Source organism: Apis florea, unplaced genomic scaffold (genome assembly GCF_048593485.1).
Source record: "Apis florea isolate Af1SG1 unplaced genomic scaffold, ASM4859348v1 contig_2298_pilon, whole genome shotgun sequence".
Lineage (NCBI taxonomy): Eukaryota > Metazoa > Arthropoda > Insecta > Hymenoptera > Apidae > Apis > Apis florea.
The window spans coordinates 58,050-81,730 of record NW_028256558.1 but is presented as its reverse complement, the minus strand read 5'-3'; the positions used below and the strand labels follow the sequence as shown (position 1 = coordinate 81,730).

The following is a 23,681-nucleotide window of genomic DNA, read 5'->3' as shown; positions in this document are numbered from 1 at the left end:
CGGCCGTGACAGATAACACAATGGCTCTAATACGGCGCACTGTGAAAAGGGTAAAGAGGTACCCACGACCACGGCGCCGATGAATGGCGGGGCCGGAGAGAGTGGGGCTGCGCCTATCTTATCGGATCTCCTTCGAGTTGCGCCGCATCGAGCAACTCTTTGACAGTGGTGCCCATTGTTCCTTCGACCCGCTCTCCCTTTCATCCCGTGATCCAGACTTGCTCTTGATGATCTTACCGTTTATCCTCCATCTTCATTGTCTGTTTATCTTAATGACGCTCTGGCGAAATGTTAATTTCTCCGTCTCAATTTTTTTGACGACTTTATCGAAATTTTATTTTCTCTTCGTTCGTTTTCTCGATAAGAATAACGAATCAAAATATTCGAGCCGATTTTAAAGATAAATGAAACTATGATCTCGAATTAAAATCGGAATCTAATTAGAAATCAAGAATTTGGATCTGTTGAGACGTTTCTGCAATTCGTTGCACTCGATAAAAGAAAATTATTATTCTCTGCATCGTCTTAAGAAGAACGATACATTTATGCATTTCTCGTTTTCCTTCGATCGAGAAGAGGAACGTGTCGAGTGTGCTTTACACGCGCATATTTGCCACGCGATTGTCGAGCGATACCTTGCTGTTAGAATTTTGCGTTAATGGGTGTACGAACGTTTTCATAAATACCCGCGGCAATTTTCTCGCGGTCCCGGTATCTCGTCTCGATATCGAGCATCGAGCGTAACGCCTTCGATCACAACTATAATAGAACGCCTCCTCGGCCGTGCATCATCGACGTTGAATGACTTAATAAAAGAATCTCGATTACGAGATTCCAACGGGCGAACAAAGGGGCGACCGACCTCCCACCCGAACGACTCGAGGACTCTCTCGCGTGTAAAGCGCGAGGAAAAGGCCTTTCCTGGCCGGCTAATGGTACGGATTTATGTGGGTTAGGGCGTCGACTCTCCGTATGCAAGAAAATCTCACTTGCTTCAGCGCGAGCACCGTGACTCATACGCGTCTGCCCACCTAATCCGGTGCCCGCTTGCTCTCTTGAGCAGGGAAAGGGGGCTGACAGAGGAGGAAGAGGCACAATGAAACGGGCGAGAACGACAAGTTGGACGCGAAACACAATGCGGGCGTGGGTCCTGGCAACTCGGCCAACGAGGCGAATCTCGCGACGATTTTTCTCTCTCTCTCTCTCTCTCTCTCCTTTCTTCTACTCGTTTCACTCGCCACTTTCTCCTCGAGCGAGCGTTTCATTCATCTTCTCCGTTTTTTCTCTTTTTCATTCGATGTCAAATCGTCGCTTCAAATCTGATTTCCAAGATAAAGATGAAGATTTTAGAGAACCTGTTGAGATTTCCGAGGGAATCGTATTGAACAAGTTTGCACCGTTTCGAAACGTTCGTGTCTCGGCCGAATGTTGATCGTGCGTTGATCGGATGTTGTCCGCCCGTTGTGCAAGGATTTTGACCTAGCTAAGCGAGCGCGCGGAGACGCGCTTCGCGCCCTCGTTACTTCGCGTGCGGAAAGCTCGCGCGGACCTTGAAACCGTTTTCCAACCATTGAGATCGACCTGCCACCGCTCTCTCGTTGCTCGACAGAGCGAAAACCACCGCGCTATTCTTGGGGAACGAGCCACGGCCTTTTAGACGCGGCGGCCTCGTGCACGCTTTTCGACCACGCGATCACCTTTTCTGTTTGCATTTTGCACAACGCTCTCAACGATCGATTGATAAATTACACACGCCGTCTCGCGATTTCTTTGCGAAACGTGGATTCGATTTCGAGCGAGCGAGTTAGTTAGTCAGATTGATTAATTAAGGTCAAGCTGGCTACTATCGATTTTTAGATCTCTACGATGATCTTCCCGGTTATTTTACCGGATAATTAGAGCGTGAAGCTTTTGCAAGGTCTGGGTTTAGATTGGATTTCTTGGAAGAATAAGCCGAAACTCGGATGAGACGTCGAAGTAAATTTTTTTTATCCTCGTAAATTAGAGCTAAGTGAGTAGACGGCGACAGTAGCAGGGCGGCGATGAAGACAGAGAAAATTAGCCACGAGGCCGCGATATCGCGTGATTTAACGGTGTATGCATCTCGTTCGATCCAGGGACCCAGGCCATATTTATCGATATCTGCGTCGCGTTAATCGTCCTTATCGAATCGGGTCCGCCGGTGTACACATGGCCGGTGTTATACGCCGATCGTCGGTGTTACAGTCGTGTACAGCGAGGAATGCAGGTATACACAACTTGAGCACAACGGTCGGCCCCAACGGTGATTTACGATTAGGTAGTCCAGAAATCGACAGTACATAGCCAATAAGAAGAAAATAAATGTTTGCAACAAGGCCTGGCGGGCACGATCTACGACTAAGTAAGCTGATACGCTCCCGTGAGCGAGTTCGATCCGGCAGGTTCTCGAAACACGACGTGACCTTCGTGGCTAAAGATGCATCGTGAAGGGGGTAAGAGAGACTTTATCCGATCGAGAGTGACGAGAAATTTCACCGTAGGCATGGCTACGCTCGTGGAATCAAATGCCACAGCCGAATCCGCCGTGTAAATTCACCGTGTTCCGTCGATTAACGATAACATTAAGTCAAACATCGCAAAACATCGTACGGTGTATATACGTACATAGGGCAGAGGGGGGAAGAAAGACGGAGGGGATACGAAAAAGAAACGATCGGGATGAGATACCCTCGAACGTGACCGGGAGAAGAAGAACAGGGGGAACAAAAAACAGGGTTTTTCTTTTTCTTCTTCTTTTCGTCTCGATCCTACCATATCGCCGATTGTAAAATATACCGGTCGCAATAAAACCTTTTTTTCAAAATGAAAGCTCAAAGTGATCCGTTCGCAGGGCAAACACCAAACTGTCCCGAGTTTCTATCTTATCCTCTCTTTCCTACCTGCCCGCCATATTTTGATTTTATGGGCCGATGGTGGACACCTGTTTCGGTATAAATGGTACGCTCACACGAGGAGAAGGGAAGGTGATCATCGTCCATTGTCCGAACGGTGTGCTTAGGACGCCGTTCTTAGACGATCACAGACGCCGACAAGGCGAGGAGGGAGATCGATCTTTCTAGCGGTGTTTACTACTACTATCGAGGTATAAGGTAGATCTGTTGGGCAATCCTACAGTTGGACACTAATGACAGTTTATTGGTCGGCGCGTCAGCGGCTGGAACGCTCGCTAAAATTTCGTATATTTTTTGGCAAACAATTGGCGTTTCGTTTTATTGCCGGTGATGGCCGAAAATACGATTGACGGGCGGTTAAGATTGAAGGACGGCAGGAGTGTATTCGCGCTCGTGAGAAATTACGAAGGCGACACCTTGGAACAATGGCCGCCCCGGCCGGCACCCACGCGTTATTCGACATGACATCGTTCCCGTCACCCATAACTGTCTCGAGAGCCTCGTCATAAACTGTAACGAGCACTACCGTGCACGGAAGCTATTTATGACCGCGTAAAACCGAAATTTTACGTGTTACGCCTCTTGATCGTATGATCTTGTTAAGGAAGCGCTGATCTTTCTATCCGACGTTGTTTGCTTCTTCGTTGTATTTCTTTCTCGCAACTCGTTTCAAACGTGCTCCTTTCTCGAACGAACGAATTACGAGGAACTTTGCTCCAGTGTTTTTGAAAATAACGTACGAAGGTGAAATATGGTAGAAGGATAAAACACGAGGTATACCATTTTAATTCGTTGGAATTATTTAGAAAAGTAATCCATAGTAACGAGTTTTTGAGAGATTGCGCAGGTAAGAGTTTAACGAACGTCGTTGATCTTCTTCTTATATGATCCTTTCTTCTTTCCACGTTTGCTTTTCACGATCCTTAACTTCGATATACCACCCTTTCGATATATTCCTAGAACAATGAAATTCTTCCATAAAAAAAAAAAGTAACCTAATTTAAAAAATTCTTAAAAACTCTCCAGTATCGTGCAACTTTTTTTAAAAAAAAAAAAATAGCATCGATTAAAAGTGGAGAATGATTCTAAATTCCCCAGCGATCAAGTTTAAGCCTCGTCGAGTGTCCTCCGTCGAGGATTCCGGCAGCGAACAATCGCAATCGTTGTCACGTAGGTTAAATCGGTTATCATACGGTAGTATTCGCGGTTGGAATTTGATTCGTGTGTGTGTGTGCGTGCGCGCGTGCGTGTGGGTATCGATCGTGCATCAGCAGATGACACTTGCCGCCCTGGTCACGCACAAACTATATTCGTCTCACCGTCCGCAGAGGGGCGTACGGAGCGGGGTAAAGAGCGGGCAGCGGCAAACTCGATGGTGTAACAGGGACGATCGTGTGCGATCTACGCACACCGAATCGCCTTCGGCGAGGGTGAAGACACTTCAGGGTCAGACATCTGCGCATCGATATGAGGACCTCGTATAACGCTCGCACCGGCTCATACTTATGTTACGCTTAACCGGCAGCCACGGCTACGCTACCGCTTCTTGGCACTCGGTTATGCGTCCGTGATATTTTTTCCAATACACGATCGATCGTATTTAATTGCTCGCGGAAATGGTTATGATGCTATCGATCTAGCCGATAGATCGTTCGTTCGGGTGCAATTGCCAGCTCATTTCAAGCTCTTTTACAGTTTTCTCAATAGCGTTCTCTAAGTTTGGAAAATTTTTGTTTCTTCCATTCCCGAGAATGGATTGCAACCCAAGAAGATTGCAGAAAGGTGGATTTTTTGAGAGGTTGTGTCATAGTTATTCCTTGTTTGGAATTATAAGTGATCATTCGTGTTAAATATGTATTTCATAAAAGAATCGTATTTGGATGGTCACAGAGAAAAATAAAGAATCATCAATCTTCTCAAAGAAATTTTACTCGATTTCGATCTCTGGCGGAGATCCCCGAGCGGAAATGACTCGTTCGACCGACAGAAAAAAGGGTTAAGAGAAAGGCATTGTACGCCTCGATATCCATTCTAACATAAAAGAACGGACAAGATTCTTCTTTCGATTATCCTCGAAAGAACGCAATTTAATCTTCAATTCACGAACATCGTATGCAAATACGAAACTCCAGTTACATTATCCTTAACGAAGCCAGGAGCCAGAAATCCATTAAGGCATCCATCAATTCGATTTCGCAAGCGCAGAACCGGTATTATGAAACCGAGGAGAAAAGTGCCGGTCTCGAAAAATCGGACGATTTTTTTCAATCTCAGAGCGAGAAGTCGCGGGAGCAACGCGACCGCGGGAGGAAATCGTGGAGGCAGAGACGCATTGTCATGTGCGAGCACAGCGCATGGGTATGCAGGCTCGCATCGCGCGTCTAGAAACCCATAGTTAAGAGTTAGAAGCCCACACGGTAGCGGACATTGTTATTCAAATCAGGCATTGTCTCCCGGCCGGCAGATGCTAATTTTTCGGTCTCCGGTTATTACACGCTCGCCCGTTTCTAATGCGTTCGGATATAGAGCGGGATATGATCTTGGTTACGTGTAGATTTAACCACAATTTCTTCCATCCAGTCGAGAATTAACAAAACAGATCCCTAAAGTGGTCTCAAAATTTATATACGAAATCAGAAGAGCTTGGGGATGTACTTTTTATTTATTAAAAATTTGAAATCCGTTTTATCCGTGTGAATGGTTATATTTTTGATAAATATTTGATAGAACGATAGAAGGAGAACGAACTTTTGGGAATCTATATTTTGAAACGTAAAACATTTTTGGCATTTCGTTACGCGGTGAGTAATCACGCGCAAGAATCTGTGAACAAGAGTTTAACCCGGTTCTGGTTCGATTATGTGTTAATTCGATGTTGAGTTTATAACATGATACACAAGGCGAGTAGACAGCTCTATTCACGCTCGATTCTTTCCGCTCGATTTAATAACACCCTACGATATCCCGCCTTCCCACGCGATTATGATGTTCCGATCTTAATCGAAAACAAAGGATAAGTGGTAAGACTTTCCCCTAAGTAAACGGCCACGAGTTATTCCGGTTCGTTACACCGCTTCGTGAACTTGGGAATCGATATTCGGTCCGCGTGCACCGCAATGGTGTTGTTTATCGTCGTTCCGCGAGGCCGCGTGCCGAATTTCTGAACGATCTCCGGTCGAAAATGATTCGATGATGATGCGTTAACAAGCGTTCGATTATGCGAGAATTCGTTTTTCGCGATTCTTAAATCGAAAAAATCCTCTGCTGCGAGAGATCCATTATTGAAAATTTAAAAATTCGTCAAAGATATATATCAATTACTTACTGTATCAAATTATCGACACGAAACGATCGTCTTGCCTCTGTTAATTTTCTCAAACTCGAATCGATTCCCTTAAATGATTCTCACCCCGAAAGAAACGAAGGAGAGAAATTTTGGAAAAAAGGCCCGTATTCGAGGTTTTTCAACCGATCGATCGTTCGGATTCGATCCGCAATCGAATGGTGGCGCCGATCGTGCTGGTACGTACGTGTCAAGCGTAACGCGCCTCGGCGCTGCGGGATATTTTCGAAGGCGAACGATAGAGACATAAAGAAGGGACGTGCGACATCCTGCCCCGCGGGCGGGCATTGGCGAGGTATAAATCATCCGCGCGAGGGATTGCATTTCAATGCCCCGGGCTGGATAAGTGGCGAGGCGCGTAGAACTGTTGCTCGCGAGACCGCCGATAGTCGGCCATGGGCTGCGCTTTTATGCATCGCGCGCAACCACGCTGCAACCGGCGTGTCGGAGGTGCGCACCCCTCGTTACAGATGCAGGGAACGCGTATCCGGCAAGCCTCCGTACCAGGACGACGACGAGGAGGGCCAGCTCTCGGAAACCAACAAACTCTCCACTCCTTTCATTCTCCTTCCCTTCCCCTCCCTTCAACGTGCACACGTTCCCTCGGCTGACTCACTCGTCGATTCGCAAGCACGAAGGAAATCGCGAAGCAGAGCGGCGCCCCTGCTCTTGCATCCATCGTTTTCTCCTTGGCGCACCTGCTTTGACCATCCGACGTTTTCCCCGAGGAAAAGAAAAGAAAAGAAGAAAAAGTGGATGATGGGAATCGGGATAAGGAACGGGCACCTGTCGGGTGATCCTAGATTTTTCGTAACTGATTTCTCGGGGATCTGAGGGATGAATTTGTGAAGAAGGGCGAGAGGAATATTCCTCTCCAAGTTTTAATATATTTCTCGCGAAAGAGATTCCAAAGGAGCGCGAAAGTTTTTAAGTGGCGAGAGATAAGGATGGATGAGGATTTGTGGTCGGAGGAAACGAGAACGAATGGAATGTTTATGAGAGTAAACGACTGGGAGAGGACAAACGACAGACGGTGCAAGGTGCGATTAGCTGGTTCGTTGCCGTGATCCGCGCGCGTGGAACGGCCGATAAACGAGCGGCGTGGTTCGCGGCCAATGGCATAAATCTCGGTTCGCGCGGCACGTATGTGCGTGTGGTACGAGCCACGCACTGGGCGTGTCGCACGCAACGGCTGGCACGTGGATAGCTGGATACGCATCGACGGCTCCTCTCGTGCTCGCGTGAATCGTATGCGCTCGAGCGGCAATGCGCAACGCGCCGTTGCACGCGTTTACACGTATTTGGACGCCGGCATCGCGTGTCCGTGCTTTCGATGAATCCGAAAAAAGGGAATGAAAGGAACGTTTGGATGCGTTTCAGGTGATTTAATGTGTAATGGCTTGTACGCCTTCTTTATATCGGCAGGGATAGGCGTTAAATCGAGAAGAAGGTGATAATGTACGATCCGCTCGTAGAATTTTAATCCATCGATTTGAGTATTAAATTTTTTTCGAGGTTTTTTGTTGATCGAGTGAAACGATCGGACGAATTTGAATGAAATCTTGTTTCCTAGAAACGAAATGATTTCGTTTTAGCAATTATAATGGTTAAGATAAAGGTGAAGATTTTAATAACTTTTTAAAGAGGATAGATGGAGACTGATTTTATCGGGTGTAAAAAATATTCCTTCGATTTATTATATATATACTAACTAATAACAGGTCACGCAGCAGATTTATCTATTATCCTGATAATTTCGTACAAGCGACAGCTTTCATTTGTCTCTTTTTCTAGTACACAGTAGATGAACAAAGTAGGTTCTCTTTTCACTTGCTCGCGTGTACTGTTAAAATATATTCATGTATTATTCAGTGTACGGCCGCAGAACTGTTTCCAACTTTCAACACTTAACGTGTTGTTATGTCCCAGTGTCGGGCAGAAACGGTCGTTTTCCTCGTTTCCTACTCCAAATGCGACGTTCAGTGTCTTAAAATATCCTCATTGTGACACACCGACGCCGATTTTAGAGCTCGCGGGCATAATGATCGAGGATTTCCTCTCCCGCCAATGTCCTTTTCCGTTTCGTTATTCGCGACGCCGGTATTCTTCATTGTAATGCGAGGACGGACGTGTTCCGCGTTAGCAGGTCTCATTGCACGCAAGAGATAATACATCGTAGGCACCTGTTTAAGAGTCGAGCGCATAGAAGCGTGTACGAAGGGTGCGTAATGCAGCTCTCCGTGCCACGGGACGTGACCAGACGCGGAGCGTCCTGTGTCGATGAAGAAGAGGCACTGGACTCGGATGAGTCAGTCTCTTAGAATGTACGGTGGCGTCGTGGTCGACGGTGGCACGGGAATACGAAACGAGCAGTACATGAAAAAAAGAGGGATGTGGCAAAAGAAGTCTACACATCGTACACGCCGCTGCTCCGCGCTTTTGATGCCGGTTAACCGCTTTTCCGCTCGCGTGAATACGCGTGAAAATTGCAAGTGTATAAGTTTCGCTATGCTTCCATTTATCGTATCAGTATAACAGTCAACATGCTCACGTTAGTACGTTATTTTCAAATACGAGATAAGTACAAGAGAAATATATATATAACGATATAAATATGTTAAGGGAAAGAGTTCTCGAGGGGTTCAAGTCCGTGGCGGTGAACCCCGTATCGTCGGGGGCTTCACAGCCTCCGCCACGGCGTCTCGCTCTTGATATTATTGTTTCTATTATCTAACGCAATAATTTGAACGAGTAAAAATAAAGGATACGCTATTTACATTTGCACTCTTTCGAAAAAATTAGTCTACGAACGAAAGAATGGGAAGCTTTCACCGCGATAGGTTGTCATCGCGATCGTTTCGCGTGTGATTTTCCGGAAACATATTGCGGTCAACGACTGGCGAGCCGAGTCATTACGATGAGACAATGCCGAGCAAGCGAACCGTGATCGCTCGTCGCCCACAGAATTATTAGTTGACCTATCTCAACGTTTCTGGATTCCAACAGCTGTTCGTACGAGTCTAATCGAATCGATTTATCCGTATTTTATCGAAGAAAAGAAAACTCAATCAAAACAAGTTAGATTAAATGTAGTCGGAAGAACGACCTGGCCTAACCCAGTGCTGTATTTTGCCCTAGCGAGACGATCATCTTTGCAAAGGAAGAAAGTTCCCGTTCGTAATTCGCGTCAGCTGCCTATCGCGATAAGCGTGGGCCGATCTCCTCTTTCTCTTTCTTTATGCGAGAAATATAAAAGTGAATTAGAATTACATCGATTTTCATCGTGGATCGTGTACGGTTTAATTCACACGTGCCCAATAACTCGGGTTCAGGTGTCGAAGGCAACACGATCTTGATATCGCGATTCGTGCTCGTACCTATCGTTTTGGAACAGTTACAGGAACACGTAAGGCCTGTAGGTTAGTCCACGTTTAATATACTAAACGTATTATATAAGATTAGCGATATTGTGATGTTCGTTAAGTTTAATCCATTTGGTTCATTATTCATGTGCTAGAATTTCGAGCTAGGTATAAGTAATATTCTTATTAAATTAAAATCTGCGTGTATCCATTCTTCTTCTGTTATATAAGGTACACCTTGTTGATTTCTTTACATCAGGACTTACTTCTAGGATTAAGGAACGAACGAGGATGGATAGAAATTCTATTTAAAAATTTTAATAAAGTAAGTAAGTAAGTGAGTGAGTGAGTAACGTTCACGGGGAAAGGATTAAGAATTTCACCATTTCTACCTCACCTACTTTCGTCGTGACATCCGTGGGAGGTTCTGGCAATAACGAGGGAGAAAAGACGGCTCCCATCCGCTTAATTAGGTCGAATCGAATCGATTTTTTTCGTCCGGTCGAAATTGGCTACGAGCCAATCGTGTCGTAATAAATGAATCCACCGTGAAAACGTAGTGTAAGGCGGCGCAATAAATCCTCGTGTATCGATTATTTCAACGTGGGTATCACCGCTCCTATTATAGAGCGTCTATCTCACGTTTCGTAACATCATCCGTGTGGAATGTGCTAATTAGTTCGAGCGACGACCTCGCGCTTATGCGTCACTCTCGTGTGCAGAGATTTAATTGCACGAGACGTAGATATGGGGTTAAAACGCGCGACTCGTGTACAGGGCAGAGAAGAAGAAACGAAAAAGAATAAAAAGGGGAAAGAAAAGGAAACGTTATTCGTTAATTAACGAATGTATCGATCTTCGTTAGAGCTGGCTAAGCTGATAGCTCGATCTCGAACGTGTCGACCCTGGCACCTCACCACGCACGAGTCGAGAGACACGGATTCGATTTCGTAATCGACATCTTGAACTTTTACGCGAAGACACACGATCGCCGGTCGCAGAAATGAAAATAAGGCAATAATACGTTCGTGATCGTCGTGCTGCACTTTCTCGCACCGTTTCGACTCCCCTTCTATCCCCCTTTCATTATTATTATCCGCTCCTTTCGCCTTTTCTTTTCTCTTCTCTTCTTTTTTTCTTTCTTCTCGGTTCGAGAGATGTTGCAATGAAGATGTCAGGCTTCTCTCATCTGGCCGACGAAAGTTGATTAATCCCCGTCAACGTGTGTTCGATTCATCGAATTTAACTCGTGGAGGGGGGAGGGGAACCGAGCATGCCTTTCCTAGGACACACACTGCCTCTGCCGGTCGTCGAGAGAGGAACACATAGGTGGCACTCAATTAAAGACGTTCTCAAGCGGCTTCGTGGCGATTGGATTAACAGGTGGATTGGGTTTCTAAATGGCTTCCTCCCACGGTTCGTCCGTTCGTGTTGCCCTCTGAACGTGTGACGCGTGCTACTTTGTCGCTTCTTTTCCTCTCCTTTATTTCGTTTTATATACGCATTTTTTTTTTCCTCTCCTTACATCTTCTTCCCCTTTATATTTCTATCTCGATTCGCGCGTCGGATATCGCCGGGACATGCAATACACGATACGTGAACATGGAGAGAAGAGCGTGCAATTAACCGGGCATGGAAATCTGACGTGCCAGCCACGATGAAAATGAAATGTAAATATAGATGTGTCGCATTACGTTCCCGGCCCGTGTATAATTGCCCACGATCCGAGTTTGAAGTCAATGAAATTCGCTATCGCGGCGCGGTTCGATGACGCGCATGTATATTCAGGACCGTTTATGCAAAGTAACGCCAATAAATATGCAACGATGTAAATGTCAGATATTTGTACCGCGTTTATGGCCGTACCACGACGATGCTTAATATACGTGCCGGATGTATTCGTTATATTTCCGAGTTAGACGAACGATTATTTCGCTGGATGATCGGATTTTGATATTTTGAACGAGCGTTATTCTTATTCCCACGTCAATTATAATCTTCTATGTCTCTTTGAATGTATCCGTTATCCGCTCAGAGAAATATACTATTATCTTGTTCGATATTGGAAAGAAGAATATTTGAAATAACCATATTAAACGTTGTCCTCTGTTTTTATTTTGTTTTATCATTTTTAGGATAAAAAGGAATAGTTCGATTTCTTGCAATAAATTTATACAACAATTTGTTGCTGATAAATAATCTCTAAACTGTGGGAAAAATTCTTATCTTGGTGACGAAATAAATTTTCCACTCGAAGCATTAGAGAGCGGATTCTTTTTTGTCGTCGACGTTTGCACGTCCCATTTCTCTAAATGTTGCTCATCAAGAAGATCCGTGTCTTCGCAGACAGGCATCCCAGCCAGCGGTGTGGACGTAATGGAAATTCAAATTTATTCCCACTGCCATTTGCGCGGGACGGTTCATTAGCACGATCCGTAGTGAACAGCGTGTCTTTAACTACCTGAACCATCGCTACACCGATAATTTAATTATTACGTTAGATTTGCTAATTCGTCTTGAGAGGGTGGCTCACGAGTTCGCTTTTTCTCGGGGGTGGTATAAGTAATGAGCGGATGACCCCTCCTCTCACCTACAGAATTCATTCTCCACAGACTCATACCCTTACCAATCGATACTTCTCTCCTCCTCTGCAATAAAGATCAACGTTCCCCTATCAGAAGAAATTGATCGCCGTTTCTTCTTCACCTGACACGCCCATCATCGTACACCTTTTTTCTCTTCGTTATTATATCCGCTTCTTCAAATAAAGAAAAAAAAAAAAAACCCTTCAAATTAACGAATCAATAATAAATTAAAAGAGCAAATCGTCGTAATATCATCACCCAATAAATTCCAAAACGTTAGAGTATCGTGACACGATAATCGTTCGTTTCGCAGGTACTTAGGCTTGGTCTACTTGCTCTTGCTACCCTGAATACGTTATTACGCCGGTTTCTCGATCGATTACGTGCTCGATTTTCCCCTCTATCAAACGGTGAAATTGACCATACGCGCGCACGTACACGTATATGTGTGTGTGTGTGTGTGTGCAATCGCGAACGAAACCGAAATGCGAATCCATACATGGTGTATCGTAACAAGTACAAGTTGATACAAATCGTGGTGCGGTTTCAGTGTACCGAGCGGAATATATATATCGTTATTTCATAATGGCCGCGGGTGGTGCGCTCGTCGCATATGATCGGGGCGAGTTACGAAAGGAATTGGCCGACCTCGTGTCCCACGCGGGAAGCTAACGTTCCCTCGCGATTGGTAACGACCTGGTTGATGTTAGATTGGACGGGAGCCATGTCCGTGAGGCGAAACGGGGGCCAGCCATGGTAAAAATTAATTATAACACGGATGGGGCTGATCAATGGTCAGAGAGAAACATCAGCTTTCGACTCTTGCCTTCTCATGAATTATTCAAGCTGCGTCCAGACGTTTGCAAATAAATCGATAATTCGATGGTTATTTACTTATTAACGGATAAGAAGAGAGTGGCAAGAGAGGTTATTATTAATAATTCGTAATTTTGATAAGTTTTTTTTGACAATAAACGAATATGACGTTAAATGTACGAAATGCCCAGCTGAAATTAATGTACGATAATAATGTGCAGGTAGAGATTTAAAATTTTATGCAAAAGTAAGGGGGGTTTAATTTGCTTTATTGGAAAATTTACGCTTGGCGTGTAAACTGGTGAAGCGTTAATGAATGATGAAAACGAAGTTGGTAGGAACGAATTGGTGGTAACGTTATCGTTACCATTATTTCTAGCTAACGCTTTCCCAATCACGGACATCACTTTTCCCGCGACACAATTTACAATACCGAATCAAAAGCAAATTGCTGTGCGTACCGCTCGGCCAGTTCGCATGCGTGCGGCTTACAAATGCCCGACGATGGCTCCCAATTACGTAAGATTATGACATCTATGACACAATCGTGTGCATGCGTGTGCGTAACGCCCTCCTTCCGTGACGGCCGTCAACGTCCACCGACGCAGCTCGCTTCGAATTCGTTCTTTTCATTCTCTTCTTCCTCTTCGATTCCTTTTCTACTCTTGAACTGTTCCTTCGAGTCTTTTTCCTATTTTTTATTCTTTTCAAAAAGAAATTATATTTCTTTTCCCTTAGATTTAAGAAATTTTTTTTTTCTTTTCATTATTCACGATTCTTTTATCGTGTTCTTCTCCAATCGTGAGTTGAATTTCTTCTCCTTCGAATCCTTCCAAGTTTCCTCTATCTTTTTTTATTGCTTTTTTTCGCAATATTCCGCGTTTTTCCAAGCTACGACTAATTGCCACTCGCTTTTTCCATTCACCTAATGCACCGGCGACCGCGTTACATCGTCACCATTCGCACACTTATTTGCGTGTCATCTCGCTCACCGTACTCTCCCCAAGATGTATTGTTCTATTGTGTGTCCTCCTCTGTCTTAAATCTTTCGCTCATTTGCTTATCTCTCAAGATTTTTAAGAAATTTCTAATTACAGGCTGTATAATCAGCTGTAAATATACATACACGGGGCAACAATGAACAAATAATGCTTCTATCTTGTGAAATTGCAATATAAAGAATGGATACGACGCGAAATTGTTTAAACCGAATTATATTAGAAATTGATTCTGCGAAAGGGAATTCTTCTTCTTTCTTTTTTTCTTTCGCCTCCCGAAACAAGTTAATCCTCTCTTTCCAATTCAATTTCACGTGAACGGCCGCTAATGTTCATACACAGAGGTGTCTCGATGCATTACAAAGTCGATTAGAAAATGTAAGAAAAGCCGAGCGCAAACTTTGTTCCGCTCTGTTGCGCCCCGAAGATCGGCGCGATGCCGCTCTGACAGGCGTTAAAATCACTGGAGAGCGTGACGTTCGAATGCACCAGATGCGCATCGCGTGCACTGGGCGTTCATGATTGCAAATTGCGGGAAACATTGGAAAGCATCCGGGGCTGTCGCATGCCCCAACGTGTTCCTTGATTTTTCTTTTCTGCCACTTCTGTCGAGCCACTCACGCGGAAACTGCCGTCTTACTTAATCGCCAATTAAGCTGGTGTAACTTTGAGGTATTTGCGGTTCTCAGGTCGATTGGCGTAATATGATCGTTTGCGAATTCGATTAAACGAAATTAACTTTAACGCGTTAAGAATCAAATTGCTTCCGTGTTTATTGCTTTTATTCCTGCGATTATTTCATTCTTATCGCAGTTTTATACATTCTTTTTGATTCTTTCATTCTATGCATTTATTCATTTTTCTATATACAGGTGTGCATATTGATACGTAAATAGGATATTTACGATTAAAGTTCGGATTATATTCTCCTCGATTTAACTATTTTATTCTTTCCGTTGAATTTAAATTATTTTTAATCAAATATTAATTAAATATTTTATTAAATTAACTTGCTAGGAAATTTAATTTCTGCAATGGTTCTTCTGTTCTCGTTCTCGTTCCTAACCTCGAAGAAGTCGAACCGAATATTAATTATAGTTACAAGCTAATTCCACCAGTCTTCTCCAATTACAAATCCCTAATTTCCGTGTTCAAATTTCTTCCCTGCCACTCTCGTAGCCCCGTTTTTCGTGTTATTAATCGCCACGGCGAGAGAAATCAACGTTACACCGTCTCGCAACCGACGTAATTGGATTCGAGCTTAATACATTTATAATGCAAAGTTATTAACCTAACTAACGTATGATCGCTGCAATTACGTGGTTGTGGATTTTGCCGTCTTAACGAGCGATATTGAGAAATATCGCGCTGCCCTTACGAAAGAGAATCCAGTGGGCCTTAAAGCCCAAATGGATCATCCTGGGATCGAACCATCTTTATGTTTCACGCTCGTTGAACAACCTATTTGTTTATCTCTATTCACATTTGTTGTCGGTACTCATTACGTAAAACACCCGCAGAAATTCAACCATTTCGAATTATCGTCGAATTTGTACAGGTAATACAATCGTTGCCGCAAAGTAAAATATTACAGACTATGTATTGAAAACTAGATAACGTGACCCATTTTTGAAAAAAAAAAAATCAATAAAACGAACGTTAATATTGTTCGTATTCTTTTAAAATATCTCGTTAAGAGTATATTCATTATGAAAATATAATAATAAACTTTATTAATTTTTCTCTACTTCACAAATAAAATATTCTTAAAATTTTAAATTTAACAAGACATCATCTCTTCTAATAATCTCTCTTTTACAAGTGCAACCATCACGAAAAGAACATTAGAGTATAAAACTCTTTCAAAGCACACATTTATATTTACCGTATTCAATTTTCGATACGACAATACCAGATTTCTGAAATGAAGAAAAAAATCAAATATAATTTATAACAACAGAATGAGAAAAATTTATTTCTGCAACCTGTCTCAATAAGCTAAAGCTCATGCACCAATACTCTTCTCCAATATAAGAATGCATTATCTAACTTGCCTCTATCGCATTTTCAACTTCGCCACGCGAATGAATAATAAAAACACGTTAAACCGTGATTGAATAGTGTTCGTATCGTACAATGGGACTCGTTAAATGGAGGAGATGAAAGGGAACCGATCGGTGAGAGAGGTAGACAAAGAATATGATTTCGTTTTCATATTCCGGGGACGGGCGAGGCGACGAGCATGGCAATGAGCTTCGGCCAACGTTGCGACCGGAAGCGAGGGAGGCACACGCGCATCCGGTGATGCGAGACGTCTACGCAAGATACGATCCTCTCCGCCTTCTTTCGCCGCTCGATCAAACACATCTCTCCCACCCGATCTCGGATTTGACCGGTTCGATCCGAGGCGATGACTCGATGTACCTCGCGCCATGGTTTTACTCGTGCAGAAGGGAATAACTCGTGCGACACGGTTAAAAAAAAAAAAAAAAAAACGTAGGCAGAGCCCGTTTATCTTGTTTCATGGTCTCGAGCAAGCGTGAAAGTCATTTGCAGGTTCATCTCCCTTCGATGGATGTTTCGTTGCTCGGTCGGTGGCGAAACGTGTGCGAACCGTTTCGTAATCGTGAGTATGGTGTTCTCGCAGGCACGATGTCGGCTTCGTTCCACTTTGCGGAATTCGTTGTTGTTGACACGGAGTTGAGGTATATAATTTAATGAAAATCGAATTAGATATTTCCAGAATTTTTTTCCAGGAATGAATTCATTTTTATTTGTTTGAAATTTTGTCAAACGATCATGTCGTAAATATATACATATTCGAGAATGTAATTTATAATTTCTTTGTGTAGTAGATACATAAAATTCTTTTCCATTTAAGAAGGAGATTCGAGACTCTTTCTTTAATAAAAATCGAACAAAATCGATTGAGCAACGCTAGTCCCTGAGAACTAGGAGACGGTTGCAAGGATCCCTTGCTAAACATTTCGAATCAAAGTTCAAGTAACGGATGCACGTATCAAGCTAGTTGCAACACGCGTCCTACGATCGTTCCCCAAAGGTGCAATTGTTATATTGTAGCAATAAGAATTGCATCGTTGCCTCGTGGCACGCGATCCAAGTGGTCCCCTATTGGTTAGCCTAATTGCAAGAACCACGATATTCTCTCGGTCGCTTATATAACGAAATCGCCTCCGCCGGTGTATCCGGATCTCGTTGGACGTCGAAGCGGCGTGAATCATCCCCTCACGCGATATCGATTCGTGTTCCACGCTCTTACCCACTGAGATCTTCATTTTGTCGTGAGTTTATTACGGTGAAGGTTTATCCAGGTCGAATGCATTTCAATAGAAAATTTATCGGTTTAACGATTTACATCCACGGCATAATAACGGATGGAAGGAGTTCGAACATGTTGTTGACAAGAATAGAAATGAAGAAGCCGAAGGAACGATGTATCTTATCGTTTCTTGTATTTCGATCTTTCCTTTGAAATACTATGTCGACGATACTTCGATTAACTATAATAATTTCGAAATTCATTCGACTTATTTATTTAAACGAATCAATTCTCTACTCGAGTCTTTCTTTACGCGATTAACAATCTACGCAACTTTTTCAAGTTTCACATATTTCTACTATAGTTTTTCTTAATCCATTCGTTGTACAAATTCACACTAATCGTTTATACGAATGTAATCTATATTTGCATATTTTTATATGTCTTTGAATAATTTCACACAACAGTTCGTAAACAGAAAAGCAATACAGATTTAGCTTGTTTTCGTTCCCAGAAGAATTCTCTCTGTTTCCAAACTTGACTCGCGCAATCTCGACGTCGAAAACTATCTTCCCTACGTTCCATCGGCATTAACAGTCAGTACGCGATTCATTGAAAGGACCACAGCTACCGTGCACGCATAATATGTAAATGTATCGGGCTACCAGAACGATTTGCACCGGCGTTAGAGGGGGGAGAGGCACGATAACGGCGGTGACACTCGTTGGGGCCCCGCACAATTTATCAGGGGGTTTGTCGTGCATCACTCACAGACGCGTTGCAAGCGGATGCACGGTTTCGAGTGATAGATCTCCTGGCCCAGGTGAAATATACCTACTTGATGCAGCGTGTGCTTAGCACGCAGCGGATTATCCGTGGAAAGCATCCGTCATTTGGGAATTTAGGTGAATTTTCTGATGGCAACTGGAGTTTCGGGGAAACTGGAGAAATTCTTTCGAAAGAAATGTATGCTCAAGCGATTCAATCGTTTTTATTCTATATGAAATTTTAAGGAAGGAAGGAATGGTTGGTCGTAGTCTTTGCATAACACACGTACAAATTTTCTTTTTTTTTTTTCCTTTAGTAAATACAGGATAAAGTTAATTTCTTTATTGTTAATTTTAATCTAATAACAATTTAATTTAGAATCGTCGATATAATAAAATATCAAGTAATTAATCTCAAATAATCTCGAATATAATTCGTTCGTTATTCTGGTAATGAGTTAAAAAAGAGAAAAATAAAAGAACGTTAAAGAAAGTCTCCATATATAGATATATCTTCCATATATCGCGAGTCAATAGTGGTTGTCATCGAATTATCTTCGATAAAATATGAAAGGCTTCAGCGCGACACAATACACAATAAACACGGGGAAGAATAAGCCCATTGACGGCCAGGCTATTTGGCGAAAACATTCAAGACACAATCGCCCCTTTTCCAAAACTTCGTCCAACATGCTAATTGTCCAAACACCAGCGGCTAACAAAAAAAAAAAAAAAAAAAAGAAAAAAACCCCTTGCACGCAAATTCGCTTTGGTGCAAAGAAAAGATCGTTTTATGTCTCTCGACAAGCCGTAGAGGCACGAGGTAACAAACTGTCGGCAATATATTTTCAACGCCGGCCAGGGAGTGAATATTTAAATTCGAGTATCGTTATGCGCTTCGTGGCGCCAGCCTCCTCTAAACTATGGTGCTATGGTGTTGTCTCGACCGAGCAGTCTCTCGCTCCGTGTAAAAAAAAAAAAAAAAAAAACAAAGGGTTCCCCGTGGCCACTCCACCTGTCACGGGTCGAAAAACCAAGACCAGTGGCACTGTCGCGTAACGATTCCTCGCCTCCGGTTTGCGCCTCCCTCCTCCCCATTTTTCCCTTCCCTCACCACCCTCCCCTCCTCCCTCTCCCTCTCCTCTCCTTTCGTTTTCTTCCCGTCGCCGGGCCCACGTTCGACCGTTTTCTCGGCGCATTCAGCGGAAATATTAAAATGCCCCGGCGAGTCGTGCGCACGACAATAAGTTCTGTTGGCGCTCCGGACGTGCCCTGGATACCGGGCGTTCGCTCTTAAACTACCATCCGCGTCGTCTACGTCCCTCCCTCTTCGTTCGTTGAGGGGGCCATCTCTCTCTCTCCTCCATAATTCGTCGGGGTGTCCCCACAGGGGATTGAAATGCACGCGGTGCACATCCTGTCCGGGAAAATTCAAATGAGCCCCTCGGTGGTACTCGGCCTCTTGTTGTCCGCCCGCCACCAGCGGTTAGAATCGGTGGATAGAAGGGAGAGAGAAGGAGAGAGATTTGGGAATACCGTTCTGACGGATGGATTGCGAGACACGCGGAGGGAGAGGGAGAGGGAGAGATTCGAGTGATAAATATCTGTGCACGGTGAACAGGTTTGGGAAGGAACGTGGGACACCAGGTTGTGGAAACGTAGCGAAAGTGGGAGTGGGGAGGGTTGGTTATTAATATTCCAGGGTGGGATCTGTTTGGGAGTGGTAGTATGGGAAACGGAAGTCGATCACCGATGATATGGAAGCTTAGCATTTGATCTTGGACGGAGGTTGGACGCGTGATTGGTAAATTTATTAATCGACCTTGTAATGTAATCGAGGAAGTCGAACTAGGAGGTCCATCGATGCTAATAATACACGTTTGTTGGAAGGAAAAATTGATTCTGAAATTTTGGTTATAGTACTCGTTTTTTTATTAAATATTTTTCAAGAATGTATTTAGAGGTTATTATTTAAAGATCGGTGTCAAGAGTAGGGATATAATAATAATAATAATAATAATAATAATAATGATAATAATAACAAGGATGTATTTAATATAAACACAGAAATTTATTTATTTATTCTCGTTGCAACGTTTCCATTTTTATGAATATATAATACATTTTAAACACGCGCGCGTGTTGTTAGTTTTTGCATCATATTCGGTATTTGCGCGCTCGTTGGCGCTTATTTGAGCGCGCAATACCGAACTGTTTCACACGGAAACAGTGTATAAGTCTGCCTATTATCTTCTCCGATTCTGCTTCGATTTCATCGAAATTATTCGATAATCTTTGTAGACGACAGAGCAAAGCCTTCCATTTTCAATTGCAAAATTTTCCATCGATTGACAAAGATCACATACGGATCCCCCCCTTTAATCCGTTGTTAATCTTTGTCAAACAACAGTGTTTCGTACTCTTCAGTGGATCATCGATGCGTGTTATTCTATATTAGGCCAACCATTTGACACCGACGTTGTTTGTTGCGAATAGAAATGAATCAAAAATGTTGGATGAAGATAATCCGGAATCTTCGAAATCTGTCTTTAAAACCTAGGAAAGGAAGTTTTTTTCTTTTTAATCAATTTGTCTTGGAGACGTAGAAAATAAAATAATTCGATATAATAATAATAATATATAAATCACGAGTAATCGAAGCATTTCGTTCAACTTTTAATGTTTTTAATTTGAAACTGTATTTACAATTTACCTTAATTCATAACGTTTTATATTATAATATAGAAACATAAGATTTTTCTTAATCAATGGATGAAATTTTAACATGTTTCTTCAATCATTGGATTTATCTTCTTTACATTTTTTTATTTGAAATTAATTAAAATCGTTATAACGTAAATCAATGTTAAATACAGTTTCAAATTAATTACTTATTAAAAATTAAGTTAAATGCAAATGCAATTACATTTCATTTACGTAATCTCACTTTCCAATCTCAAGAACGAAGATAAATCAAGTTAAAAACGATAATATTTTTTGCTCAAAATGATCTTACAAAGAAAATAGTAAATCTATTATAATTATTAAATATAAATGTAATAGAGAGATTGTTTTATGCGAAACACGTTGTATAACGTTGTAAGAAACTTCATATTGTCAGAATTCATTTCGAGGAAAAGAAAATATAATCGTGCATGAATAAATAATTTACTTTTACTAATATATACGTCAATAATTATAACTTATTTTCTGATAGATAATTATTATATTTACTGGTATGGTTACTTGGATGCTTTCAATGATTTGTCGAGCCCGTCGAGCGATGATTTGTATGCAATTAATCAATAAATCAGGTTCGTCTATATTGTTCAAATTATTGTTAAAATCATTTACGAAGTTCTTAGCGTGTGCTATTATTTTTGAATCCACTTCATTGGGTTTCGTGTTTATCAATATCGGAGTTTGAATCGACATACGTTTTGTTAACGGTTGCTCGATTCTATTCGTATATATATAAAAAAAAAAGAACAATAACATTATATCGATAATATTGTATTATTAAAAATTATTAAAAAATATTTATATATAACGGAAGCCATTATCTCATACCTATTGTTCTGCATATGTTGTCGTACGCAAAATGCCGCTAAGAGACAAAGTGCGTACATAGGATTCCTCAGATAATTAAGAGGCATAATAAAGTGCCTTTAACCAAGTTAAATTTTACCGATAGAATTTCACTATATTAGAAATTTTGTTAATTTATTTAAAATTTCTACGAATGTTTATACCTTAAGTAGCCAAATTGAAACCAAATTGTCCTTTGTCTTATAAAAAGTTGACTTTCGTCGATCGATCGATTTCATATCGCTTCGTTCGCCGCTCGATCTGCCATTCAACGTCTTCTCGACAATGTTTCATTTGAAAAACAAATCTAATCTTTTCTTCTATCGAAACATGGAATCCTTCTATCACGTTTATTCTATTGAATTATACAATCGCATTGAACTTTTTTCAAGATATAATTCTATTTAAGAATAGAATTATTCAGTACTAGTTGTTCCCGAGAGAGTAATTTTTTGTAAATAGAAATTGTGTTGAGATTGAAAGTTATTATCGAACAATTATTCTCCGTGTGTGAAAAATATCTTTTTCCAAATTTTACTTTCGAATGGATTCGAATTAAACATAACCAGAGATTTCTGTATATTTGGTATTTGGTATCGAAATCACGTATAAATATGGATAGAATTTTTATTCGTTGCACTTTCTCTTAATTTTAAATCAATCCATAATTAAGTTCGATTAAACTCTTCATTTTCTAGATTAATTTCAAAGTATCAATCGATTCTTCCACAACTCTTTTTGTTGATAATTTTTAATCAACATTCTTCAAAATGTACTAATAAACGCATCATCACGATAATAACACAGATCGGCGATTAACTGACTTATCTCCGTGTCCCATTTGAAGCGAATTAAAAAAACGAATATTTCGATCCTCGCTCATATTATCCGTGGAAATTGGTTCTAGCGAACGCGAGGTCAGGGAAGAGGCGAGCCGATCGCGTGCAGAACCGACCACCACTCATCCACACACTCGAGTATTAAACGTAAGTGCCACTTACCTATGCCCGATCCTCACGAGCTGCGCCTATCGCTCCTCTCCTCGCCCCTTTCCAACGAGTTTCGTTCCTTCAGCTGCCCTTGTTACTTATATTTCAGTATTGGCAGTATTCGATCCATCTCTCGTCTCTCACCTCGTGGCGATTCCCGCAAAAAACGAAATCATGGCAGAGCTCAGCCGCCGGCTGATCCATCTTCCGTAACCCGCGCAATCTTCACGCACGCGAGAACTGGTGGAACAAAACGGTCAAACCGCGGAACGGTACCCTGGCTAACCTTTGAACCCTTTACCTTCTCACGAACTCTTACGTGTATATATATATATATATATTTTTTTTTTTCTCGAGAAATGGTTGAATATTTTAGATCGCCTCGAATTGTTCGACGCTTCTTTATGTATATTTATCCTCGATATTCTGTTGCCATAATTTTGTACGCTCTATGGATTTGGATATGGATTTTCAAATTACGGAGAAGTATAACTAGGATATCATACAAGATTCCAATTAATCTTTCGCATCACGCGTATTCTCATCGTGTGAATTCGTAAAGTTCTAGAAGCTAGATAAATCAACGCACGAGGACGAGAGTTGAGAGTGTATTCTCACACAGGATAGGGGTTAGGTTACGTTCCCTTCGGCTGATACTGTTACATCTATCAGCCGGATCGATTCCACGAGCGAAATATACGAAATCACGAGGGAAATATTTATCCCTCATTACCATCCATTCTTCGTAACAATCCAACTCGGCCGAGTATCTTACAACCTTAGACCGATATTTATCTTCAATCACCCGGCGAGGAGGATTCCGTTGCCCGTCGTAATCTGCGCAACGTGGAGAAATAAGCGCAACGGCTTCTGGCATGCACGAGCAAATCCGCGAGAGCGATCGTTCCGAAAGCTCTCTCTCTCTCTCTCTCCGGTCCGGCGATCTGGTGGCGCGAGATCGTGAGAAGTACTCTAGATCACCGAGCAGGATCTACCAGGGTACACCGCATCGCGAGGCTG

At 42.3% G+C, this 23,681-nt stretch overlaps 1 protein-coding gene and 1 long non-coding RNA gene across 2 annotated transcripts in view; one reads left to right on the top strand and one right to left on the bottom strand.

Moving 5' to 3' along the window:
* The window catches only part of LOC147658195 (uncharacterized), a 126,082-nt gene that overhangs the window by 45,676 nt on the left and 56,725 nt on the right, over nt 1-23,681 (top strand). The gene's annotated exons all lie outside the window — the stretch shown is intronic.
* LOC100871070 (uncharacterized) lies at nt 20,136-21,942 on the bottom strand. Its single transcript, XM_012489255.3, has 3 exons — nt 21,655-21,942; nt 21,319-21,544; nt 20,136-20,640 (listed from the first exon to the last, which is right to left on the bottom strand). The coding sequence occupies exons 1-3, from the start codon at nt 21,738-21,740 to the stop codon at nt 20,539-20,541; spliced, it is 414 nt and encodes a 137-aa protein (XP_012344709.1). The 5' UTR covers nt 21,741-21,942; the 3' UTR covers nt 20,136-20,538.